At 42.3% G+C, this 26327-nt stretch overlaps 1 protein-coding gene across 1 annotated transcript in view; it reads left to right on the plus strand.

Moving 5' to 3' along the window:
• LOC141095848 (uncharacterized) overlaps nt 1–26327 on the plus strand; it is an 85567-nt gene that overhangs the window by 34706 nt on the left and 24534 nt on the right. Inside the window, exons 5-9 of the mRNA XM_073582204.1 lie at nt 5035–5183; nt 5348–5406; nt 6412–6569; nt 12500–12628; nt 13005–13047. Coding sequence (XP_073438305.1) covers nt 5035–5183; nt 5348–5406; nt 6412–6569; nt 12500–12628; nt 13005–13047 — 538 coding nt within the window. The remainder of the gene's footprint in view (nt 1–5034; nt 5184–5347; nt 5407–6411; nt 6570–12499; nt 12629–13004; nt 13048–26327) is intronic.

Consider the following 26327-nt stretch of genomic DNA (forward strand, 5'->3'; position numbering starts at 1 on the left):
CTCTGTGATACCCCCAGGTCGTGGTCGGAACTGTTGGGGCCTAGGATTGTGAGGCGTGATTGTCATCGGCTTGCGACTAGGTGGAAGGGCAGATAATTGGAGGGGGACGGGGCGCGGGAGCAGGCCGTGGTTCATTGTCCAGAAGCCTCCTCCATTGCGGCCGGATAGTAAGGGCTTCATCAGCCAGGGCTGCAGCTCTATCCACGGTAAACGGCGTGCGCTCCCGGACTCATTCCCGTACCTCTGCAGGGCACTTGGCAAGAAATTGTTCTATAAGGAACGCCTGTATAACATCTTCCACAGTAAAGGCGTTTTCTGCTTCCAACCATCTCCGACATGCCTCGGACATCTTATGTGCATACATCCTAAACGATCCCCCCGTGGTGCATGGGAGGTCTCGGAACTTGGCCCTATATGAGTCTGGGGTGATAGCATGGTAATCCAGGATAGTCCGCTTTACAATGTTATAATCCCGATTCCGCAGTGCATCAATGGTTCGGTAAGCCTACGCCATGCTTCCGTTCAGGAGCCCCACTAACAAACGCATCCAGCTAGAGTGGGGCACCTCCATCACAGCACACTACTGCTCAAAGTCCTTTAAGAACCCCTCTACATCTCCAGAAGCCTCATCAAATGGCTTAAACTCTGTCCAGGTGATCCGTACAGGCTCCCGGATTGTTGGGGTTACACTCCACATTGCGTTACTCCCTTTTTCAAGCTCCATTGCTTCCTGTCTCCGCTGTGCCCGGCGGGCAGCCTCCTCCTTGTACTCCTGAGAGACGCCGGGGCCCAGAACCGCCATCTCTTCTTCATACCACACCAACCACTGGCTTTTCTGGATGGGGATCCCTGTCTCCAGTGCTCGTCCTTCAGACATCTGGGAGGAGGTGGCCGGGCTAGCGCCCACCAGTAGATCAATTAAGGCCTCTTTAGTCAGTCCCTGGTAGTTCAGGCCCAGGTCTCTGGCTCTCTCCTGTAAACTGGATACAGTCCAATTTCTGTACTCACTCTGTGGGTGGTTCTCCATTGGGTGACGCTCTGTTGATCCCACTGCTGCCACCAGTTCTCACGGGGTCCTTCTCTGGTATCACACAATCAACAGAGCGAGCGAAGAGTGAACAATTCCAAGACCTTTATTCAGGCAAAAATACGAAAAGGTCCATATTCAGTCCACCACACAAAGGATAATATAGTCCAGAATAAGAATGCAGTCCAGTAACAGGATAAAATGTCCAGGGAAACGAGATTCCAAAACACTCTAGCACCAGAGGATAATAATGGGTCCGTCTCTCTAAAATGCAGCCTTTTCACCATCTTCTCTCTACCGGAACTGACCTGTCCAGCTGCCGTTCTTCCCCCCACCCCCTTCCTTGTCCAGGGGTAGTCAAACAAGTTGCCTCCCAGAGGAGAACAAAAGGCCTTAGGGATTAATGCACTACAGGGGGTCATCAAGAGACAGATACAGTGAGGCTGTAGACTTACAATGTAATAAGAAAAACACTATGAAAATAACTGGAATTGTTAAAAATAGGAATATACAAAAAATGACATCCACATAACATATCACACCATCACAACCTACTATAATACTGCTCCTATATACAAGAATATAACTACTACTATAATACTGCCCCTATATGCAGGAATATAACTAATATAATACTGCCCCTATATACAAAAATATAACTACTATAATACTGCCCCATGTACAAGAATATAACTACTATAATACTGCCCCCTATGTACAAGAATATAACTACTATAATACTGCCCCTATGTACAAGAATATAACTACTATAACACTGCCCCCTATGTACAAGAATAGAACTACTATAATACTTCTCCTATATACAAGAATATAACTACTATAATACTGCCTCTATGTACAAGAATATAACTACTATAATACAGCTCCTATGTACAAGAATATAACTACTATAATACTACCCCCTATGTACAAGAATATAACTACTGTAATACTGCCCCTATGTACAAGAATATAACTATAATACTGCCCCCTATGTGCAAGAATATAACTACTATAATACTGCCCCCTATGTACAAGAATATAACTACTATAATACTGCTCCTATGTACAAGAATATAACTACTGTAATACTGCTCCTATGTACAAGAACATAACTACTATAATACTGCTCCTATGTACAAGAATATAACTACTATAATACTGCTCCCTATGTGCAAGAATATAACTACTATAATACTGCCCCCTATGTACAAGAATATAACTATTATAATACTGCTCCTATGTACAAGAATATAACTACTATAATACTGCTCCCTATGTGCAAGAATATAACTACTATAATACTGCTCCTAAGTACAAGAATATAACTACTATAATACTGCCCCTAGGTGCAAGAATATAACTACTATAATACTGCCCCCTATGTGTTAGAATATAACTACTATAATAATTCCCCCTATGTAAAAGAATATAACGACTATAATACTGCTCCTATGTACAAGAATATAACTACTATAATAGTGCTCCTATGTACAAGAATATAACTACTATAATAATGCTCCTATGTGCAAGAATATAACTACTATAATACTGCCCCTATGTGCAAGAATATAACTACTATAATACTACCCCCTATGTACAAGAATATAACTACTATAATACTACTCCTACATACAAGAATATAACTACTATAATACTGCCCCTATGCACAAGAATATAACTACTATAATACTGCCCCTATGTACAAGAATATAACTACTATAATACTGCTCATATGTACAAGAATATAACTACTATACTACTGCCCCTATGTACAAGAATATAACTACTATACTACTGCCCCTATGTACAAGAATATAACTACTATAATACTGCCCCTATGTACAAGAATATAACTACTATAATACTGCTCCTATGTACAAGAATATAACTACTATAATACTGCCCCCATGTACAAGAATATAACTACTATAATACTGCTCCTATGTACAAGAATATAACTACTATAATGCTGCTCCTATGTACAAGTATATAACTACAATAATACTGCCCCTATGTACAAGAATATAACTACTATAATACTGCCCGTATGTAGAAGAATATAACTACTATAATACTGCCCCTATGTACAAGAATATAACTACTATAATACTGCTCCTATGTACAAGAATATTACTATAATACTGCCCCCATGTACAAGAATATAACTACTATAATACTGCCCCTATGTACAAGAATATAACTACTATAATACTGCCCCCATGTGCAAGAATATAACTACTATAATACTGCACCCTATGTACAAGAATATAACTACTATAATACTGCCCCCATGTACAAGAATATAACTACTATAATACTGCTCCTATGTACAAGAATATAACTACTATAATGCTGCCCCTATGTACAAGAATATAACTACTATAATACTGCTCCTATATACAAGAATATAACAACTATAATACTGCACCCTATGTACAAGAATATAACTACTATAATACTGCCCCCTATGTACAAGAATATAACTACTATACTACTGCCTCCTATGTACAAGAATATAACTACTATAATACTGCTCCTATATACAAGAATATAACTATTATAATACTGCCCCTATATACAAGAATATAACTACTATAATACTGCCCCCTATGTACAAGAATGTAACTACTATAATACTGCCCCTATGTACAAGAATATAACTACTATAATACTGCTCCTATATACAAGAATATAACTACTATAATACTGCCCCCTATGTACAAGAATATAACTACTATAATACTCCCCCTATGTACAAGAATATTACTATAATACTGCTCCTATGTACAGGAATATAACTACTATAATACTGCTCCTATATACAAGAATATAACTACTATAATACTGCCCCTATGTACAAGAATATAACTACTATAATGCTGCCCCTATGTACAAGAATATAACTACTATAATACTGCTCCTATATACAAGAATATAACTACCATAATACTGCACCCTATGTACAAGAATATAACTACTATAATACTGCCCCCATGTACAAGAATATAACTACTATAATACTGCCCCTATGTACAAGAATATAACTACTATAATACTGCTCCTATATACAAGAATATAACAACTATAATACTGCACCCTATGTACAAGAATATAACTAGTATAATACTGCCCCCTATGTACAAGAATATAACTACTATACTACTGCCTCCTATGTACAAGAATATAACTACTATAATACTGCTCCTATATACAAGAATATAACTACTATAATACTGCCCCTATGTACAAGAATATAACTACTATAATGCTGCCCCTATGTACAAGAATATAACTATTATAATACTGCTCCTATATACAAGAATATAACTACTATAATACTGCCCCCATGTACAAGAATATAACTACTATAATACTGCTCCTATGTACAAGAATATAACTACTATAATACTGCTCCTATATACAAGAATATAACTACTATAATACTGCCCCTATGTACAAGAATATAACTACTATAATGCTGCCCCTATGTACAAGAATATAACTATTATAATACTGCTCCTATATACAAGAATATAACTACTATAATACTGCCCCCATGTACAAGAATATAACTACTATAATACTGCTCCTATGTACAAGAATATAACTACTATAATACTGCTCCTATATACAAGAATATAACTACTATAATACTGCCCCTATGTACAAGAATATAACTACTATAATACTGCTCCTATATACAAGAATATAACTACTATAATACTGCCCCTATGTACAAGAATATAACTACTATAATACTGCACCCTATGTACAAGAATATAACTACTATAATACTGCCCCCATGTACAAGAATATAACTACTATAATACTGCTCCTATGTACAAGAATATAACTACTATAATACTGCCCCTATGTACAAGAATATAACTACTATAATACTGCCCCTATGGAGATGAATGTTGTTGTGATCGATGTGCTTTGTATGTGGTGACGTTTTAGATCTTTCATTGTAGATTGACTTTGTTATTTTCTTTTCCTGGAAGCCAGGACATTCCCGGCCAGGATTCCCATTTCCGCCCTTTACTGGGATGAGATATCAGTGAACACATCTGTGGGTGGAGATATTGGAGATGAGATCAGACATATGGAGGCCGCTCAGTATGATCGGGGTGTCCAAACGGTGCGGATCTTGGTAAGAACTGTAGGTCATATGGGGGAGGTCAGATTTTGGGGTCTTTTCGCCATTTCCTCTCCGTGTTTCGGGTGGGATTGGGTCCACATTCTTATCGATTGTTAGTTTGTATCTATCGCCTGTTTTATTAGAGAATTTGTTTCCAGAAGTTTCTTTTTCTTCAGTTCCAGGACGTTCTCGGTCACATTCCGGGTTATGTATCTACGTCGATCACCGATGTCCAGTGAGTAATGTCCGTGCTCCATATGTCAAGGGGGAAAACAGAAATGTCACATCATTATCTGGACATATTGTCATTTTGCAGTAGCACAATACCCTACTGACTGGGTTTCCTCCAGTCACAACCAAAGCAGCATTCACAGTTCCTGTTCAGATGCTCTTTGCAGCATTTCTTCTTCTTGTTCTTTTTTTTCTTCCGTAACTCATATCTGACTTTGTATCTGTCGTCAAAAATCTGGAAATCACACAGTGAGCAGCAGACCGCAGCTTTATGTGTGACTGGAGTAAACAATATTATGGAAAAAGAAACAAATCTTGAAGCCAGTGTCTCTCACGATTTTGGAAAATCTGTCCCCCTCCTGCAGTGTGTTTTAATAACAAATATTCCTTTCTTTACACCCCTCCCCCTGGTCTTCACCGCAGCTCCCAGTCTGCAGTGAGCACATCCGGTCGATAGCGCTGCAGACAATCGGGGAGCTTAGCGGTTCGTGCCGTCAACTTGGCACGCGTTGCCAAAAACCAACAGTTTGCTTTAATAACTTGAGGGACAGATTTAAATTTGACCAAAGTAGATGGAAAGTTCAGTGTTTATTCACTTTGTCTCCTTCAAAGCGCGGTCTTACTGATACAAAGCTCCAAATCCCCTGCACAAAAGGTATAATTACATGATAACATTCAGTATAACTTTAGCCACCACTAGAGGGAGCTGTGGAGCTTACTGCATACATTGAGCTCAATAATAAGCTCCTGAGCTCCCCCTAGTGGAGACTGCAGGGAGAAGAATTTTGTAAAGTAACTGTCACTGTGACATGGAGCTCAGTACCAGACCCCCATACCAGGAATGTGCACCTCACTATGGGCGCTCACAGAAGTAGAACTTCCACTGCTGAAAAGATGTTGGATTTCATATATAGAGAAACATAGGGGACAGATGTGTCTGAAAGTCCCGGGAGGGAGAACTATGAAGCACTCTTTACGGTGAGGTTGATGGCGGCTGTTCCTCCTGCAGGTTGGACGAGGGCCACGTGACGATCGTCCATTCATTCTCTACGCTGTATCCAGTCACTGAGGAGGACGTGTGGAGGGCGCTGACGGTCTCCCCGCTCTTCTGCGATGACCCTCATGACGGCTGCGTGTCTGCTGCGCTGACCCGTGATAACTATCAGGGTAAGATGGGAACAAGACGAAGGAGCAATGGTCGTCGGGAAATGGATCTCACCTGTGACGTCCCTGGGTCATCATAATGTAATACTCTGCGTCTCTGTATAGAATCACCTTAAAGGGGTTAAAATATAAATAACGACTCAAGCTCTGAGATGTCACGGTGTAAAGAAAGTCTCCGAGCAAATACCAAAATACTACTGCTGTAACTGCAGAGAACCCTTCCCTCCTGTAGACACGAGTGATTGATGTGTCCTGTGTTGCTTTGCTGTGAATCAAATATGGCACCAAGATGGATAAATCCATTACAAATAACAGAGTGATATACAGTGATACATTCCACCCATATATATATATATATATATATATATATATATATATATATACAGTATATATACACCCCACAAGACCTGCCGTTTACTGGGAACACCCCACAAGACCCGCCGTATACCGGGAACACCCCACAAGACCCGCCGTATACCGGGAACACCCCACAAGACCCGCCGTATACCGGGAACACCCCACAAGACCCGCCGTTTACCGGGAACACCCCACAAGACCTGCCGTATACCGGGAACACCCCACAAGACCTGCCGCATATACCAGGAGCACCTCACAAGACCCGCCGTATACCGGGAACACCCCACAAGACCCGCCGTATACCGGGAACACCCCACAAGACCTGCTGTATACCGGGAACACCCCACAAGACCCGCCGTATACCGGGGACACCCCACAAGACCCGCCGTATATACCAGGAGCACCTCACAAGACCCGCCGTATACCGGGAACACCCCACAAGACCCGCCGTATATACCAGGAGCACCTCACAAGACCCGCCGTATACCGGGGACACCCCACAAGACCCGCCGTATATACCAGGAGCACCTCACAAGACCTGCCGTATACCGGGAACACCCCACAAGACCCGCCGTATATACCAGGAGCACCCCACAAGACCCGCCGTATACCGGGGACACCCCACAAGACCCGCCGTATATACCAGGAGCACCCCACAAGACCCGCCGTATACCGGGGACACCCCACAAGACCCGCCGTATATACCAGGAGCACCTCACAAGACCCGCCGTATACCGGGAACACCCCACAAGACCTGCCAAATACCGGGAACTCCCCACAAGACCCGCCGTATACCGGGAACACCCCACAAGACCTGCCGAATACCGGGAACTCCCCACAAGACCCGCTATATACCGGAGACACCCCATAAGACCTGCCGTATACTCAGAACACCCCACAAGAGCTGCCGTATACTGGAAATACCCCCAAAATTCTCTTCACCTTTTAATGTTATGGCTGGTGTATGTACAGTGGATAGAAAACGTCTACACACCCCTATTAAAATGCCAGGTTTCTAGCATGAAGAAGAACCATTCCAGAATTTCTCCCTCTAGTGTCGGCGATAATCTGTACAATCCAATGGGAAAAAAAAAGTGAAATTATTTTGACGGGGGAAAATACAAAATAACAAAATAATGTGATTGCATAAATCTGTACACCCTTAACTTAATACTTTGTTGTAGTCTTCTGAATTTCTGGCAGCATTCAACATTTTTGAGTCAGTCTACAGTGGTATGTAAAAGTTTGGGCACCCCTGGTCAAAATTACTGTTATTGTGAACAGTTAACCAAATTGATGATGAAATGATCTCTCAAGGCCTGAAGTTACACATGACACATTTCCTTTGTATTTTTAGGCAAAAAAAAATAAATTATATATTCTCATTTTAAAAATTAAAAAAATCGAAAAAAGGTCAATGCATTAGTTTGTGCACCCTGCATGGTATTACCTAGTAACACCCACTTTTGCAAGTATCACAGCTCATTTGAAGCCAGTCTTTCAATTCTTGTGTGAGGGATTTTCCTCTGTTCTTCCTTGGAGAATTCCTCTGGTTCTGTGAGATTCCTGAGGCGTCTTGCTTCCTCTGCTATTTTGAGGTCTAGCCACAGATTTTCAATGATGTTCAGATCAGGGGACTGTGAGGGCCATTGTAAGATCCTCAGCTTGCGCGTTTTGATGTCGTCTATTGTGGATTGTGACGTGTGTTTAGGGTCATTATCCATGTGTAGACGCCATCCTCTTCCTCTTCTAACCTTCAGCTTTTTTATAGATGGTGTTATGTTTGCATCAAGAATTTGTAGAAATTTAATTGAATCCGTTCCCCTCCGTCTACCTGTGAAATGTTCCCCATGTCATTGGCTACAACACAACCCATAGCATGATTGATCCATCCCCATGCTTAATGGTTGGTGAGATGTTCTTTTCCTGACATTCTGTGCCCTTTATCCTCCACTCATACCTTTGATCATTGCGGCCACAGATTTCTATTATACCTCATCAGTCCACAGGACTTGTTTCCAAAATGCATCAGGCTTGTTTAGATGTTCTTTTGCATACTCCAATGCCGAATTAAATGGTGAGGATGCAGGAGAGGTTTTCTTCTGATGACTCTTCCACAAAGATCATATTTGTGCAGGTGTCTCTGAACAGTATAAAAATGTACCACAACTCCAGAGTCTGCTAAATCCTTATAAAGGTCTTTTGCAGTCAAGCAAGAGTTCTGATTTGCCTCACTAGCAATCCTATGAGCAGTTCTCACTGAAATTTTGCTTGGTCTTCCAGACCTTATTTTGACCTCCGCCGTTCCTTGTAACTGCCATTTCTTAATTACATTTCAAACTGAGGAAAAGGCAACTTGAAAACACTTTGCTTTTCTTACAGCTTCTCCTGCTTTGTTGCCCTGCACCATTTTCATTTTCTGAGTGCTCGGCAGCTGCTTAGAAGATCCCATGGCTGCAGTTTTTTGGCACAAGGTTAGAGGAGGCTGGGTTTATATAAAGTTGTGAAATTTGCATCACCTGGCCTTACCTAACGATGATAGCGAACAAGCCATAACACTAAGGTCTGAAACCTTGGACAAAGTTATCTGACCACACTCAAAGTGTGCCCAAACTTTTGCATCGGCCTATTTTCCTTTTTGTAAGTTTTAAAATGTAAAAGATGACAATGTATTTTTTTTTAACCTAAAATACAAAGTAAATGTGTCATCGGTAACTTTTAGGCCTATTAGAGATCATTTCATCTTCAACTTGCTCAGCTGTTCACAATAACAGTAATTTTGATCAGGGGTACCCAAACTTTTACATGGACCTGTATCTAGAATTGGTGATCTTTGCCAGCGCCTCCTTACAGCAGCTGCATATACAGTTAGGTCCATATATATTTGGACAGAGACAACATTTTTTTCTAATTTTGGTTCTAGACATTACCACAATGAATTTTAAACAAAACAATTCAGGTGCAGTTGAAGTTCAGACTTTCAGCTTTCATTTGAGGTTATCCACATTAACATTGGATGAAGGGTTTAGGAGTTTCAGCTCCTTAACATGTGCCTCCCTGTATTTAAAGGGACCAAAAGTAATTGGACAATTGACTCCAAGGCCATTTCATGGACAGGTGTGGGCAATCCCTTCGTTATGTCATTCTCAATTAAGCAGATAAAAGGCCTGGAGTTGATTTGACGTGTGGTGCTTGCATTTGGAAGGTTTTGCTGTGAAGGAAACATGCGGTCAAAGGAGCTCTCCATGCAGGTGAAGCAAGCCATCCTTAAGCTGCAAAAACAGAAAAAACCCATCCGAGAAATTGCTACAACATTAGGAGTGGCAAAATCTACAGTTTGGTACATCCTGAGAAAGAAAGAAAGCACTGGTGAACTCATCAATGCAAAAAGACCTGGGCGCCCACGGAAGACAACAGTGGTGGATGACCGCAGAATAATCTCGATGGTGAAGAGAAACCCCTTCACAACAGCCAACCAAGTGACCAACACTCTCCAGGAGGCAGGCGTATCAATATCCAAATCTACCAGAGAAGACTGCATGAAAGTAAATACAGAGGGGTCACTGCACGGTGCAAGCCACTCATAAGCATCAAGAATCAAAAGGCTAGACTGGACTTTACTAAAAAACATCTAAAGAATCCAGCACAGTTCTGGAAGAACATTCTTTGGACAGATGAAACCAAGATCAACCTCTACCAGAATGATGGAAAGAGAAAAGTATGGCGAAGGCGTGGTACAGCTCATGATCCAAAGCATACCACACCATCTGTAAAGCACGGCGGAGGCAGTGTGATGGCTTGGGCATGCATGGCTGCCAGTGGCACTGGGTCACTAGTGTTTATTGATGATGTGACACAGGACAGAAGCAGCCGAATGAATTCTGAGGTATTCAGAGCCATACTGTGTGCTCCGATCCCTGTCTTATGAGGAAAGGTTGCAGGATTTGGGAATGTTTAGTTTGCAAAAGAGAAGACTGAGAGGAGACTTAATTGCTGTCTACAAATATCTAAAGGGCTGTCACATTGTAGAAGGATCAACTTTATTCTCATTTGCACAAGGAAAGACTAGAAGCAATGGGATGAAACTGAATGGGAGGAGACACAGATTAGATATTAGAAAAAACTTTTTGACAGTTAGAGTGATCAATGAGTGGAACAGGCTGCCACGAGAAGTGGTGAGTTCTCCTTCAATGGAAGTCTTCAAACAGAGGCTGGACAGACATCTGACTGGGATGATTTAGCGAATCCTGCTTTGAGCAGGGGGTTGGACCAGATGGCCCAGGAGGTCCCTTCCAACTCTACGATTCTATGATTCTATGATTCTATGATCCAGCCAAATGCAGCCAAACTGATTGGTCGTCGTTTCATACTACAGATGAACAATGGCCCAAAACATAAAGCCAAAGTAACCCAGGAGTTTATTAAAGCAAAGAAGTGGAATATTCTTGAATGGCCAAGTCAGTCACCTGATCTCAACCCAATTGAGCAAGCATTTCACTTGTTAAAGACTAAACTTCAGACAGAAAGGCCCACAAACAAACCGCAACTGAAAACCACCGCAGTGAAGGCCTGGCAGAGCATCAAAAAGGAGGAAACACAGCGTCTGGTGATGTCCATGAGTACAAGACTTCAGGCAGTCATTGCCAACAAAGGGTTTTCCACCAAGTTCTAGAAATGAACATTTTATTTACAATTATTTAATCTGTCCAATTACTTTTGGTGCCTTTAATAACAGGGTGGCACATGTTAAGGAGCTGAAACTCCCAAACCCTTCATCCAATGTTAATGTGGAGACCCTCAAATGAAAGCTGAAAGTCTGAACTTCAACTGCATCTGAATTGTTTTGTTTAAAATTCATTTTGGTAATGTCGAGAACCAAAATTAGAAAAATGTTGTCTCTGTCCAAATATATATGGACCTAACTGTATGGCAAATTGCAGGGGCATCTACACTCTTCAGGTCACCACAAATTGTCACTTGGACTCAGGTCTCGGCTGAGTCTGGATCTTTCCACAACTTCCATCTTCCTCTGGAGGAGCCGTTGTTTTGATGATTTGGAGGTCACTTAGGGTCGTTCTCTACTAAACAGTTAAATGTCTCTTCATCTTCAGCTTTTTAGAAGAGGCCTGAAGCTTTTGATACAAAATTGATTGATATTTGGAACTGTTCATAATTCCCCCACCAACAAAAGCCCCAGTTCTAGCTGCTGAAAAACAGCCCCAATCACAATGCTACCTCCACCATGCCTCCCTGTGGGAATGGTGATCTTCTGGTAATGTGCAGTGCTGACTTTGCATCTTTTGGACTTATGGCCAAAAAGTTCCCCCTCTGTTGATTTTAGTTTGGTTATTTTTATTTTTGTCTCTCTGATTTCAGTTTGCTACTCAATGAATTTGTACAAATTATGAGTTACATTAAAAGAGGAAAAGGCTCTGAAATGCTTCTTCCTGGTAGGATTTTATATGTTAAAAACCGAACATTTTATTAGGACATGTAGACTTTTTATATCGGCTGTACCTCCCTTTGTCTCCAGATTTAGTTTACTCTCCACCTTCTCATTTTTGTCTACATTGCAGGTCTTAGTCTGTGTGACTTTGATGTATGTGACTTTTCCTCCAGCGATTGCCACTTCCATGGGGGCCTGGTGACGTGTGAGTGCCGGCAAGGGTACTATAAGTTCAGCCCCACGGACCGCTCATGCAGAGGTGAGACTGCAAGTGCTGACGGCGTCTCATCATCAAAGGTCCAATCATTCTGGACCCTTCTAATATCTGGGTGTTTCAGCACCTCTGCTTGATGTCAACTTTGATTTTTGCAGACCAATAAAAATCTTACAAAAAAAACAACAAAAAAATGTTTTGCTACAATTGTTTCCAGTCCAGAGATTCCTCTTGTGGGATAAACTATCTGGACTCTGGGCTGATACATTGTAACAAACTGTCAGCACATGAGCGAGGCTCTGAGGCTGATGTTCTTTACACAATTGTAGTGAATCTTCAAAGAAGTTTCAGGATGTAAATAGACATATAACGTCATATATTGTACCGCACGATGCGTCACAGAATGGATTTTATTTTGCAGACTGCGGGAGCGGATACAGGAGGACGGAGCGCGGCTGTGAGAGGTCTGTACTATAATGTGTATCCACTGAGCTGCTACATATAATAGGACTAATATGGATTCACATCCTGTACTACATGATATACAGCGACTGCACCAGCAGAATAGTGAGTGCAGCTCTGGAGTATAATACAGGAGGTAACTCAAGATCAGTCATGTAATGTATGTACACAGTGACTGCACCAGCAGAATAGAGAGTGCAGCTCTGGAGTATAATACAGGATGTAACTCAGGATCAGTAATGTATGTACACAGTGACTGCACCAGCAGAATAGAGAGTGCAGCTCTGGAGTATAATACAGGATGTAACTCAAGATCAGTCATGTAATGTATGTACACAGTGACTGCACCAGCAGAATAGTGAGTGCAGCTCTGGAGTATAATACAGGATGTAACTCAGGATCAGTAATGTAATGTATGTACACAGTGACTGCACCAGCAGAATAGTGAGTGCAGCTCTGGAGTATAATACAGGAGGTAACTCAGGATCAGTAATGTAATGTATGTACACAGTGACTGCACCAGCAGAATAGTGAGTGCAGCTCTGGAGTATAATACAGGATGTAACTCAGGATCAGTAATGTAATGTATGTACACAGTGACTGCACCAGAAGAACAGTGAGTGCAGCTCTGGAGTATAATACAGGAGGTAACTCAGGATCAGTAATGTAATGTATGTACACAGTGACTGCACCAGAAGAACAGTGAGTGCAGCTCTGGGGTATAATACAGGATGTAACTCAGGATCAGTAATGTAATGTATGTACACAGTGACTGCACCAGCAGAATAGTGAGTGCAGCTCTGGAGTATAATACAGGAGGTAACTCAGGATCAGTAATGTAATGTATGTACACAGTGACTGCACCAGAAGAACAGTGAGTGCAGCTCTGGGGTATAATACAGGATGTAACTCAGGATCAGTAATGTATGTACACAGCGACTGCACCAGCAGAATAGTGATTGCAGCTCTGGGGTATAATACAGGAGGTAACTCAGGATCAGTAATGTAATGTATGTACACAGTGTCTGCACCAGCAGAATAGTGAGTGCAGCTCTGGGGTATAATACAGGATGTAACTCAGGATCAGTAATGTACTGCATGTACACAGTGACTGTACCAGCAGAATAGTGAGTGCAGCTCTGGAGTATAAGACAGGATGTAACTCAGGATCAGTAACGTAATGTATGCACACAGTGACTGCACCAGCAGAACAGTGAGAGCAGCTCTGGGGTATAATACAGGATGTAACTCAGGATCAGTAATGTAATGTATGTACACAGCGACTGCACCAGCAGAATAGTGGGTGCAGCTCTGGAGTATAATGCAGGATGTAACTCAGGATCAGTAATGTAATGTATGTACACAGTGACTGCACCAGCAGAATAGTGAGTGCAGCTCTGGAGTATAATACAGGATGTAACTCAGGATCAGTAATGTAATGTATGTACACAGTGACTGCACCAGCAGAATAGTGAGTGCAGCTCTGGAGTATAATACAGGAGGTAACTCTGGATCAGTAACATAAGTACACAGGTGACTGCACCAGAAGAATAGTGAGTGCAGCTCTGGAGTATAATACAGGATGTAACTCAGGATCAGTGATGTAATGTATGTACACAGCGACTGCACCAGCAGAATAGTGAGAGCAGCTCTGGGGTATAATACAGGAGGTAACTCCGGATCAGTAATGTAATGTATGTACACAGCGACTGCACCAGCAGAATAGTGAGTGCAGCTCTGGGGTATATTACAGGAGGTAACTCCGGATCAGTAATGTAATGTATGTACACAGCGACTGCACCAGCAGAATAGGGAGTGCAGCTCTGGGGTATAATACAGGAGGTAACTCCGGATCAGTAATGTCATGTATGTACACAGTGACTGCACCAGCAGAATAGTGAGCGCAGCTCTGGGGTATAATACAGGATGTAACTCAGGGTCAGTAATGTAATGTATGTACACAGTGACTGCACCAGCAGAATAGGGAGTGCAGCTCTGGAGTATAATACAGGATGTAACTCAGGATCAGTAATGTATGTACACAGTGATTGCACCAGCAGAATAGTGAGTGCAGCTCTGGGGTATAATACAGGAGGTAACTCATGATCAGTAATGTATGTACACAGTGACTGCACCAGCAGAATAGTGAGTGCAGCTCTGGAGTATAATACAGGATGTAAGTCAGGATCAGTAATGTAATGTATGCACACAGTGACTGCACCAGCAGAACAGTGAGTGCAGCTCTGGGGTATAATACAGGAGGTAACTCCGGATCAGTAATGTAATGTATGTACACAGGGACTGCACCAGCAGAATAGTGAGTACAGCTCTGGGGTATAATACAGGATGTAACTCAGGATCAGTAATGTTATATTTCTAGATTGATTCTTCCAGTTCTCTTCGTTAGGTATAACACGGGTCTTTGTTCCATACACACCATGTTTCTTAAAGGGGTTTTACACTTTAATTAAGGAATGTGAACTCAAATGTTCATATATGCCTAAAATAATAACCAGGGCAGACACTCACCCTCCTCGGGTCCAGCACTGTCTTCCTGTCGCTGCTCACGTTGTCAGTGTTTTGGCGGCTTCAAGTGATGTCGCACCTAAACGCTGCAGCCAATCACTGACCTTATCTACCTGGACAGAAGCCACTGAGCTCAGTGATTGGCTGCAGCAGTGATGAGCACTGTCGTTGTGACGTCATCATTGCAACTAAAACACCAAGACCAGAGCAATGGCGGGGAGTCAGTGCTGGACCTGGGGAGGGTGAGTACCCACTCTGTTTTTTGTTTCAGGCATATAAGAGCACGTGAAGTTTACTTTTAAACTGGAAAATTCCTTTGACAGAATATTATAAGGCGCAGTAGTGTTGGGTGTGTTTTGTTTTAAGATAAAAATCAGAGATTTCTGAAAGGAGAGAACATGAAGGTTCCCAGAGACAGTTTATAAGTGACATTGCTGTAGCGCAGGCCACTGCCCAGCGGGTGGCAGCAGAGAACTGGATGCTCCTGGTATCAGCCCAGTGTATACCATGTATCACCTAAAGATACAAAGTAACATAGCGCCCCCTATAGAGCAACAGGATATAACACGCTCTGCGTCATTATATCAGACATGGTGTTCTCTGGTTTGAAATGCTTAATAAGGGGGGTCCTGCTAATAGGGGGCTTCCAGTACTCGTTGGGTGGGGGGGGGGACACTGATGCTGAATATCTGCACGATTCTCCTGGGTCCTCTGGAGACATTTACATTGAATAAAGATTCAAACAGTGTAATGAAAATATCTTCACATGAGGCGAAAAGTCAGATCCAGTCCATAAACCCATAATAAGCAGTTGGCCCAACAGTACCATCCAGTGTTATCCAGAGTACACCCCTAAACCGTGTCATCCAGAGAGTACCCCCAAAAACAGTGACATCCAGAGAGTACCCCCATAAACAGTGACATCCAGAGAGTACCCCCATAAACAGTGACATCCAGAGAGTACCCCCATAAACAGTGACATCCAGAGAGTACCCCCATAAACAGTGACATCCAGAGAGTACCCCCATAAACCGTGTCATCCAGAGAGTGCCCCCAAAAACAGTGACATCCAGAGAGTACCCCCATAAACAGTGACATCCAGAGAGTACCCCCATAAACAGTGACATACAGAGAGTGCCCCCATAAACAGTGACATACAGAGAGTGCCCCCATAAACAGTGACATACAGAGAGTGCCCCCATAAACAGTGACATCCAGAGAGTACCCCCATAAACAGTGACATACAGAGAGTACCCCCAAAAACAGTGACATCCAGAGAGTACCCCCATAAACAGTGACATACAGAGAGTGCCCCCATAAACAGTGACATACAGAGAGTACCCCCATAAACAGTGACATACAGAGTGCCCCCATAAACAGTGACATCCAGAGAGTACCCCCATAAACAGTGACATACAGAGAGTACCCCCAAAAACAGTGACATCCAGAGAGTACCCCCATAAACAGTGACATCCAGAGAGTACCCCCATAAACAGTGACATACAGAGAGTGCCCCCATAAACAGTATCATCCAGAGAGTACCCCCATAAACAGTGACATACAGAGAGTACCCCCATAAACAGTATCATCCAGAGAGTACCCCCATAAACAGTATCATCCAGAGAGTACCCCCATAAACAGTATAATCCAGAGAGTGCCCCCATAAACAGTATCATCCAGAGAGTACCCCCATAAACAGTGACATACAGTGAGTACCCCCATAAACAGTATCATCCAGAGAGTACCCCCATAAACAGTATCATCCAGAGAGTGCCCCCATAAACAGTATCATCCAGAGAGTACCCCCATAAACAGTGACATACAGTGAGTACCCCCATAAACAGTGACATACAGAGAGTACCCCCATAAACAGTGACATACAGAGTACCCCCATAAACAGTATCATCCAGAGAGTACCCCCATAAACAGTATCATCCAGAGAGTACCGCCATAAACAGTATCATCCAGAGAGTGCCCCCATAAACAGTATCATCCAGAGAGTACCCCCATAAACAGTGACATACAGTGAGTACCCCCATAAACAGTATCATCCAGAGAGTACCCCCATAAACAGTATCATCCAGAGAGTGCCCCCATAAACAGTATCATCCAGAGAGTACCCCCATAAACAGTGACATACAGTGAGTACCCCCATAAACAGTATCATCCAGAGAGTACCCCCATAAACAGTATCATCCAGAGAGTACCCCCATAAACTATGACATCCAGAGAGTACCCCCATAAACAGTGACATACAGAGAGTACCCCCATAAACAGTGACATACAGTGAGTACCCCCATAAACAGTGACATACAGAGAGTACCCCCATAAACAGTGACATACAGTGAGTACCCCCATAGACAGTGACATACAGAGAGTACCCCCATAAACAGTATCATCCAGAGTACCCCCATAAACAGTGACATCCAGAGAGTACCCCCATAAACAGTGACATCCAGAGAGTACCCCCATAAACAGTATCAGACAGAGAGTACCCCTATAAACAGTATCATCCAGAGAGTGCCCCCATAAACAGTATCATCCAGAGAGTACCCCCATAAACAGAGACATACAGTGAGTACCCCCATAAACAGTATCATCCAGAGAGTACCCCCATAAACAGTATCATCCAGAGAGTACCCCCATAAACTATGACATACAGAGAGTACCCCCATAAACAGTGACATACAGTGAGTACCCCCATAAACAGACATACAGAGAGTACCCCCATAAACAGTGACATACAGTGAGTACCCCCATAGACAGTGACATACAGAGAGTACCCCCATAAACAGTATCATCCAGAGTACCCCCATAAACAGTGACATACAGAGAGTACCCCCATAAACAGTGACATACAGTGAGTACCCCCATAAACAGTGACATCCAGAGAGTACCCCATAAACAGTATCAGCCAGAGAGTACCCCTATAAACAGTATCATCCAGAGAGTACCCCCATAAACAGTATCAGCCAGAGAGTACCCCTATAAACAGTATCATCCAGAGAGTACCCCCATAAACAGTGTCATGCAGATTATCCCTATAATAAGTGACATACAGAGAGTAACCCTATAGTTAATGTAATCCAGAGGATCCCCTATAAAGTGTCTTCCAGAGAGTACCCCCATAAACAGTGACATCCAGAGAGTACCCCCATAAACAGTATCAGCCAGAGAGTACCCCCATAAACAGTGACATACAGTGAGTACCCCCATAAACAGTGACATACAGAGAGTACCCCCATAAACAGTGACATACAGTGAGTACCCCCATAGACAGTGACATACAGAGAGTACCCCCATAAACAGTATCATCCAGAGTACCCCCATAAACAGTGACATACAGAGAGTACCCCCATAAACAGTGACATACAGTGAGTACCCCCATAAACAGTGACATACAGAGAGTACCCCCATAAACAGTGACATACAGTGAGTACCCCTATAAACAGTATCATCCAGAGAGTACCCCCATAAACAGTATCATCCAGAGAGTACCCCCATAAACAGTGTCATGCAGATTATCCCTATAATCAGTGACATACAGAGAGTAACCCTATAGTTAATGTAATCCAGAGGATCCCCTATAAAGTGTCTTCCAGAGAGTACCCCCATAAACAGTGGCATCTAAAGTACCGGTTTAGTCAGTCTATTGGAGAATCCCCCTATACGAGAGTCGCCCGGCGAGCCCCCTCTGGTCGGGGCAGCTGGCTGCTGTTCACACTTCCTTCACTCTGCGGGTCAGTTTCTTGCAGGTATGTTCTATACAGCAGTAATGGAGGGGACATTTGTTATGTTGGATGTTTGCAGATGTCGGCGCCCACAGAGGCGGCCGGATGGTCTGTATCGTGTCATCCCAAGAAATCAGGACTAGCCACAACGCGCACAGGGTTGGGCGCTCCCTAAAAACACGTGTGTTCAGGGCGGCCGGTCACGTTCCCTAATCAAAGTCCTTTTATATATATATTAATTACAGAAAACTGACAGCACATCTAGAACTAGTGTTTTTCAAAGATTTTATTCTTTTAAACAATGGGGAGAGGGGAAGACGGGGGGGGGGGGATGGGAAGAGAAGGAAAGATAAGGGGAAGTAGGGAAATTACAAGTTGACATCATGTACAGAAAATGCAAAACATGCATGAATGATGTCATTTTACAAACATATCTTGCCAACGCCTAAATACGTAGAATACAAGATTGTACAATAGAATAATAGCAATAAAGAACATAAAAACACACAAATGAGTATAATGAGTGTCATTACAGATCTAACCCTACGTCAAATAGTAGATACAAGATCAGTTATGTCAGAGGCAAAACTAAAACAGCTTTTCTTATATCGAGATTACTAAGTGTTAAAGGATTCATTCAAGTAATAGGAGTAGGGAAAGTTTGGTCCCATTTACACCATTTCCTGTAGAAGTTACTGAAGTGGTCGTTAGCCAATGCGAAGCGCAACTCGTGAGATCTGTGTTGAGCGATCAACTGTAAGATATCATCAACTTTGGGGAGGAAACGGTTCTTCCAATGGAATTTTTTACCAGAAGACAAACATGGATGACTATATCTTTTAAGGCAGGGTCCAATTCCTCTAGATTAAGGGAGAGTAGGGCCGAGTGAGGTGTGAGGGTTGTGGTTTTGCCTGTAAGTTTGCTAATGATGCAGGAGATCTGCGACCACAAGATATTAACTGTTGGGCATCTCCAGAAAACATGTAGGTTGTCTCCCTTCTGACCGCAGTCCCTCCAGCATAGAGGCGAGTTCGTAGTCCCAATATGGGCAAGTGTTTATGGGGGGTATAGTACCAACGTGATACAACCTGAAAATGGGTCTCCAGCAATGACATGGAGAGTACAGAGTGATATGATAAAGAGAGAGTCCTCCCAGTCTTCTACAGTGAAGGAAGAGTTTAAGTCTTTCTCCCAACTCAGCATTGAAGGGCTTTCTGTCAAGGCCGTATCTTGGTTGTAGTTATCATAAAGAAAGCCATGACTCCAGAAAATACGATGACCACAATTATTTAGTATTTTTATGGATGACTCAGTGAAGTTTAGTTTCTTGTCGAGAAATATTTTTATATTATCCTTAAGAGTAGGGTATTCGAGAAACAGGGACGAGGAGATATTATATGTAGTTTTTAGTGTTTGAAAGGATAAAAATTCCGTCCCGTTAAAAATGTCTTCTAAGTTTGATATTTTTAAATCTGCCCAGATGGGGGATAATGAATGGTTAGTCATAGAGTAAACGAGTGTTAGGGGGAGTTTCTTAAGGATGGTCGTTTTATGGGATCCTCTCTTTGGTTTAGAGATCTTAAACCAGGCGAGTGCAACAGCTTGACAGATTGGATGGGCAACAGAGTTTGGAAGGTTGTTAGCTATGGCATTATAGATTATGGATCTAGGGTGCTTATTGTTATTAAGTGTAGACTCTAAGTCAAGCCGGGGGGTCTGAACCTATTAACCAATGGGCACTTTGTTTCAGTAACAAAGAATAATAGTGGGCTGTGATGTTAGGGATGCTTATACCTCCATTCAATCTTTTCTTAAATAAGGTTTGAGTGTTCATTCTGGGCTTCTTATAGCCCCAAATGAAAGAATTAATCTGTGCCTGTAAGTTAGAAAGATGGATAGAAGGGATAGGGAGTGGTATACACCTTAAAATGTATAATATTTTTGGCAAAGTAAAAAGCTTTATTGTAAGGATCCTTCCCCACCATGATAGAGATCTATCCCTGAAAATCACGCAATCCTTATTTATTAATTCAGATAGTTTTTTAAGGTTGGATTTAACTAACCCAGTGAGGTTACTGTTCACCGTGATTCCCAAATAAGTAAATTCCTTGTCACACCAGTTAAGAGAGGTTGCAGTTTTAATACATCTGGTTTGGTCCTTACTGATGTTTAACGGGAGAATGTTAGACTTGGGTTCATTGATTTTAAAATTGGACAATGATGAGAATTTGTTAATTTCTGAGAGAGCCTCAGGGATGGAGATCTCGGGTTTGGTTAAAGTTAGGATAGCATCATCAGCAAAAAGACTTATGATGACGATTTAAGGTGTTTAATCCTACTATTTTGGGGTTTTTCCTGATCTGTTCGGCCAGAGGTTCCATAGCTAAATTAAATAGAATGGGGGAGAGGGGGCAGCCTTGTCTAGTGCCATTTGATATGGTAAGTGGCTCTGAGACATGGTTGTTACAAATTACACTGGCTCTTGGGTCTGAATATAGGGCCATGATGGAGGATGTCATATTATCATCGAACCCAAATTTTTCGAGTGTCTGCTTGAGAAAACACCAACTAAGTCTGTCGAATGCTTTCTCGGCATCGAGTGACAACAGAGCCATGGGTGTTTTCGAAGAGTTAGCCCATTTTATGGTATTGATGATTCGCCTTGTGGCATCGGCCGGTTGTCTCCCTTTTGTAAAGCCCATCTGATCATTGCTTATCAGTTTAGGAATTATCAGACTTAGCCTATTCGCTATGATCTTAGAATACAACTTAATGTCTGTGTTAATTAGTGAAATAGGGCGGAAGTTCTCTATGGCTTCAGGATCCCCTTTCATTTTGGGGATGACCGAGATCGAAGCCATCAGCATTTCGGATGGAAACGCTCCCTTTCCTGAGGCATAATTGAACATCTCGGTAAGGTGAGGGGAGAGAGAATTGTTGAAGGCTTTGTAATAGGCGTTGGTTAGTCCATCGGGACCTGGGGATTTGTGAAGATTAAGTTTCTTGATGGTGTCTTCAATTTCAATAGAAGTAAACGGGGCTGACAAGAACAATATATCATCGGAAGATAAAGAAGGCATATTTATTGCTGATAGATAGTTATCAATTTTTTCTAGGTTTTGGGAAAGCGGCTTAGGGTCAGGGTTTAAATTATACAACTTGGCGTAGAAGTTCGCAAATTCATTTGCTATTTCCTGGGGATGCGAAAGTTTAGAGCTACCATTAATCGAGTTAATTCTATTAATTTTATTATGAATTCTTTTGTTTTTGATTCGGTTGGCCATGTACCTCGTGGGTTTATTGAGAGACGTGTAATAGTTATACTTAGAAGATTTTACTATTGCTTCATAGGGGGAATTCAGCTGAGTCCTGAGTTCTTGTCTTAGTTTAGCAAGTTCTAATTTTAGGGTGGGAGATGGTGAGGCAAGGTTCACAATGGTACTTTCAAGTTTACGGATTGATAGTAGAGTGGCGTTAATTTCTCTATTCTCTTTCTTTAATTTAGACGTAATGCTAATAATGACGCCTCTCACAACTGCCTTGTGAGCACACCAATTAGTGAATGGGTTTGTCACTTCAGCTCTATTATCTCTAAAGAAGTTATCTAAAGCTTCCTGGATGACAGTCTTGTGGATTGGATTATGTAAAATGTTTGCACTACACTTCCAGAGTTTGGCATTCTTCAAGGGAAGACCCAATAAAAGTTTGCCAAAAACCGGAGCGTCGTCAGAAATGGTTCTGTTTCCTATGGAGATTTCCTTAAATCTAGTGAGAGAAAATACATTTGTAAGGCTACTTTCACACTTGCTTTTTTTTGCAGCGTGTTTTTCCCGCAAAAAAATGCATGGAAAAACGCATACAAACGCATACAAATGCTGCATTTTTTTCAAGCATTTTTATGCGCATGCTTGAAAAAAACGCAGCGTTTGTATGCGTTTTTAGTGCGTTTTTACCACGTTTGCGTTTTTTTTCCAACATTAGTTGGCCTCACCAAAAAAATCAAGATAGAGTTAGGATTAACACTAACCCAAACCATGACTTTACTAACCCTAACCCTTAACCAAACCATACTTTAACCCTAACCAAACCATACTAACCCTAACCCAAACCCAACCCTAACCCTAACCCAAACCCTAACCCTAACCCTTAACCAAACCATACTTTAACCCTAACCCTAACCAAACCATACTATCCCTAACCCAAACCCTAACCCAACCCTACTAACCCTAACCCAAACCCTAACCCAACCCTACTAACCCTAACCCAAACCCTAAACCCTAACTAACCCTAAACCCTAACCCTTAACCAAACCCTACTAACCCTAACCCCCCTTAACTAACCCTAACTCTAACCCAAACCCCTAATTTCCATTGTCTAACCAATGGTCAACAAAAAAACGCATGCGCAAAAAAACGCATACATGAGCATGCCAATGCGCACGTATGCGCACCCATAGACTTACAATGGGTGTCTTGCTGTAAAAAAATGCATTGCGCGCGCATGCGTTTTTTTGAGGCAAGTCGGACGCCCAAAAAATGCAACAGGATGCATTTTGTGCGCCCGAGGGCATACCACAAAAAAACGCATGCGCGTAAAAACGCATACAAACACGTGTATGCGCACATAAGCGCATCCCATGCAAAATATAGGAAAAAAAAGCGCATGCGTTTTTTAGCGCTAAAATACAGCGCAAAAAAACGCAAGTGTGAAACCAGCCTAACAATCAAATCAATCCTGGATGTGGATTGATGCACCTCAGAGAAATGTGAATATTCCCTCGATGTGGAATTTAAACACCTGAAAGCATCCAGTAACTCATTTTTATCTAACCATGCATTGAGGTTATCGTGATTAGGTCTTGAGCTTGAAGAAGAATCCATAATATTGTTGGGAGTGATGTTGAAGTCACCTAAAAGGAATAAATCACCTCTTTTCACAATAGACACCTTTTTCATGACTTTGTTGAGGAATGACACTTGATCTCGGTTAGGAGCATAGATATTGACCAGTGTACATACCTGATCATTCAGTCTGCAAACCAGGATATGGAATCTACCCCCCTCGTTCTTGTGTTCCTCCAAGGTTTCGAAGGGGATAGAACTCCCAATCATTGTCAATACTCCAGCTTTCTTTTTCGAGTTACAGGACTCGAAAATATGCGGATATTTATGATAATTAAAGTAAGGGTGATTCTCGTGTAGGAATTTTGATTCCTGAATACAGGCAATGTCTACATGAGAATCTATGAGTTCCTTCCCGAGGATATGCCTCTTTCTTGGACTATTCAAGCCCCTGACATTGTACAATGCCACTTTGAAGCTCATGGTTACAATGCGGTGTGACTGACTAAGGTTAGTCTGCAGCTGAGTTACGCTGGACACTCAATGAGAAGGTTGAACTAGCAACACCAAAACTTATAGAACTTTGCTAACTACCAAACCTTTAGTTAACTTGTCGTCAACTTTGAATTTAGCTGCAACGAAAGGGTTAACACAATAAAGAAATTGTTCAAGTAGTTCAATTACGAAACTACTTCCTTACAACGGGGTCCAGAATGTGGACAGGAAAAAAGAGAAAACCTCCAATTCGAGGTTAATCAGGCCAAAGCTGCCTGTTAAAACAAGGTAATCTTCCATGGCGAAGGCCTAAGTCATTTGCCATGGTTAGGTTGAGCTTCTTTAATACACCTGAGGAAGTCTGCTCCTTCTTCCGGAGAGAACAGAGGTATTGTCCTCCCTCTGTAGAAAACCAGCAGCTTCACGGGGAATCCCCATTTGTAAAGGATGCCTTTCTCCTTCAGTGCTGATGTTATGCTTTTGAATGATCGGCGTAGGTCCAGAGTCTCCTTGGAGAGGTCAGGAAACACTTTAAGATCCTTGTGTGGATCCAGGAATGTTTTGTTGGATTTCAGATAGTTCAAAATCTTCTCTTTAGTTTGATAAAAGTGCACCCTGAGAATGGTATCTCTAGGGGCCTCTATAGGGAGCTTAGGAGGACGGGGTAGCCTGTGGGCTCTGTCGATGATAAGGTCAAATGGTGTTAGATCAGGGATGGCCTGCTTAAAGATATCCTGAATATGGCCCGAAAGTTCATCTTGGGAAATGCTCTCCGGGATTCCTCTAATCTTTAGATTATTTCTGCGGCCTCTATCTTCGAGATCCGCCATCTTGGTCCTGAGCTTATGTATTTCCGAAGATAGGTTTTCCAGGTCCACTGAGTATTCTGACGATCTCTGCTCGAGCTTATGTATCCTCTCCTCCTGGTTTACTATTTTTTTCTCCACCGTCTCGCGGAATTCTTGAAACTGCAGGTCAAGTCTGACTTTGAATGTCGAGTTTTTTGTCAAGTAGGGCACTTAACTTATTGAATAGGACCTCCATGTTATCCGAGGTTTGTGATTTCAGAGGAGGAATGACGAGATCCAAATTAGACCCAAGTGTTTCCATCTTGGACCTGCTTTTGGCTGGAGTAGTCTTTGGGGAGTAGTCACTAGATTCCTCCTCAGACTCAGATAGCCCTGCCATATTGGAGTATTTTTCACCATAGGTTTCCGGCATTCTCCGCTTGGCGTTTATGGAGGAGTCCATGCTTTCTTGTAATTGGACTTCTGGTACAAATGTAACTTTTCTACCACGATCCGCTTGGTGATAGAGGTCTCTCGGAGGAGATCTAGATCTAATGGGGCTCCGAGCATTGACTTGGTCCCTTGAATGATGTCGGTTGTTAAATGATTTGTCAGATTTCAGAGGGTTTTGAGCTTTATTTAAGGGCGAGGTTAAATTTTTCCCCCTGCTTTTAATGCCGCTCATGATGCTGTAAGAGGATCCACTTAGATGGTGAACCGCAAAAACTTCACTAGCGATCTCGGAGGGATAATAAAGTTGGTCGATATCTCTGTTGTGACTCCAAACGGGGATGCACAGAGGGGTCGCAGTGGGCAATATTATTTATCTCAGGATGTGTTCTGCCGGGATCACAGCTGCGATCCTAATGGAAGACGCTCAGGAGAGGTCGCAGGTGTGGTG

The sequence above is a fragment of the Dendrobates tinctorius genome, unplaced genomic scaffold (assembly GCF_039654945.1).
Source record: "Dendrobates tinctorius isolate UK_male_01 unplaced genomic scaffold, ASM3965494v1 ptg000070l, whole genome shotgun sequence".
Classification (NCBI taxonomy): domain Eukaryota; kingdom Metazoa; phylum Chordata; class Amphibia; order Anura; family Dendrobatidae; genus Dendrobates; species Dendrobates tinctorius.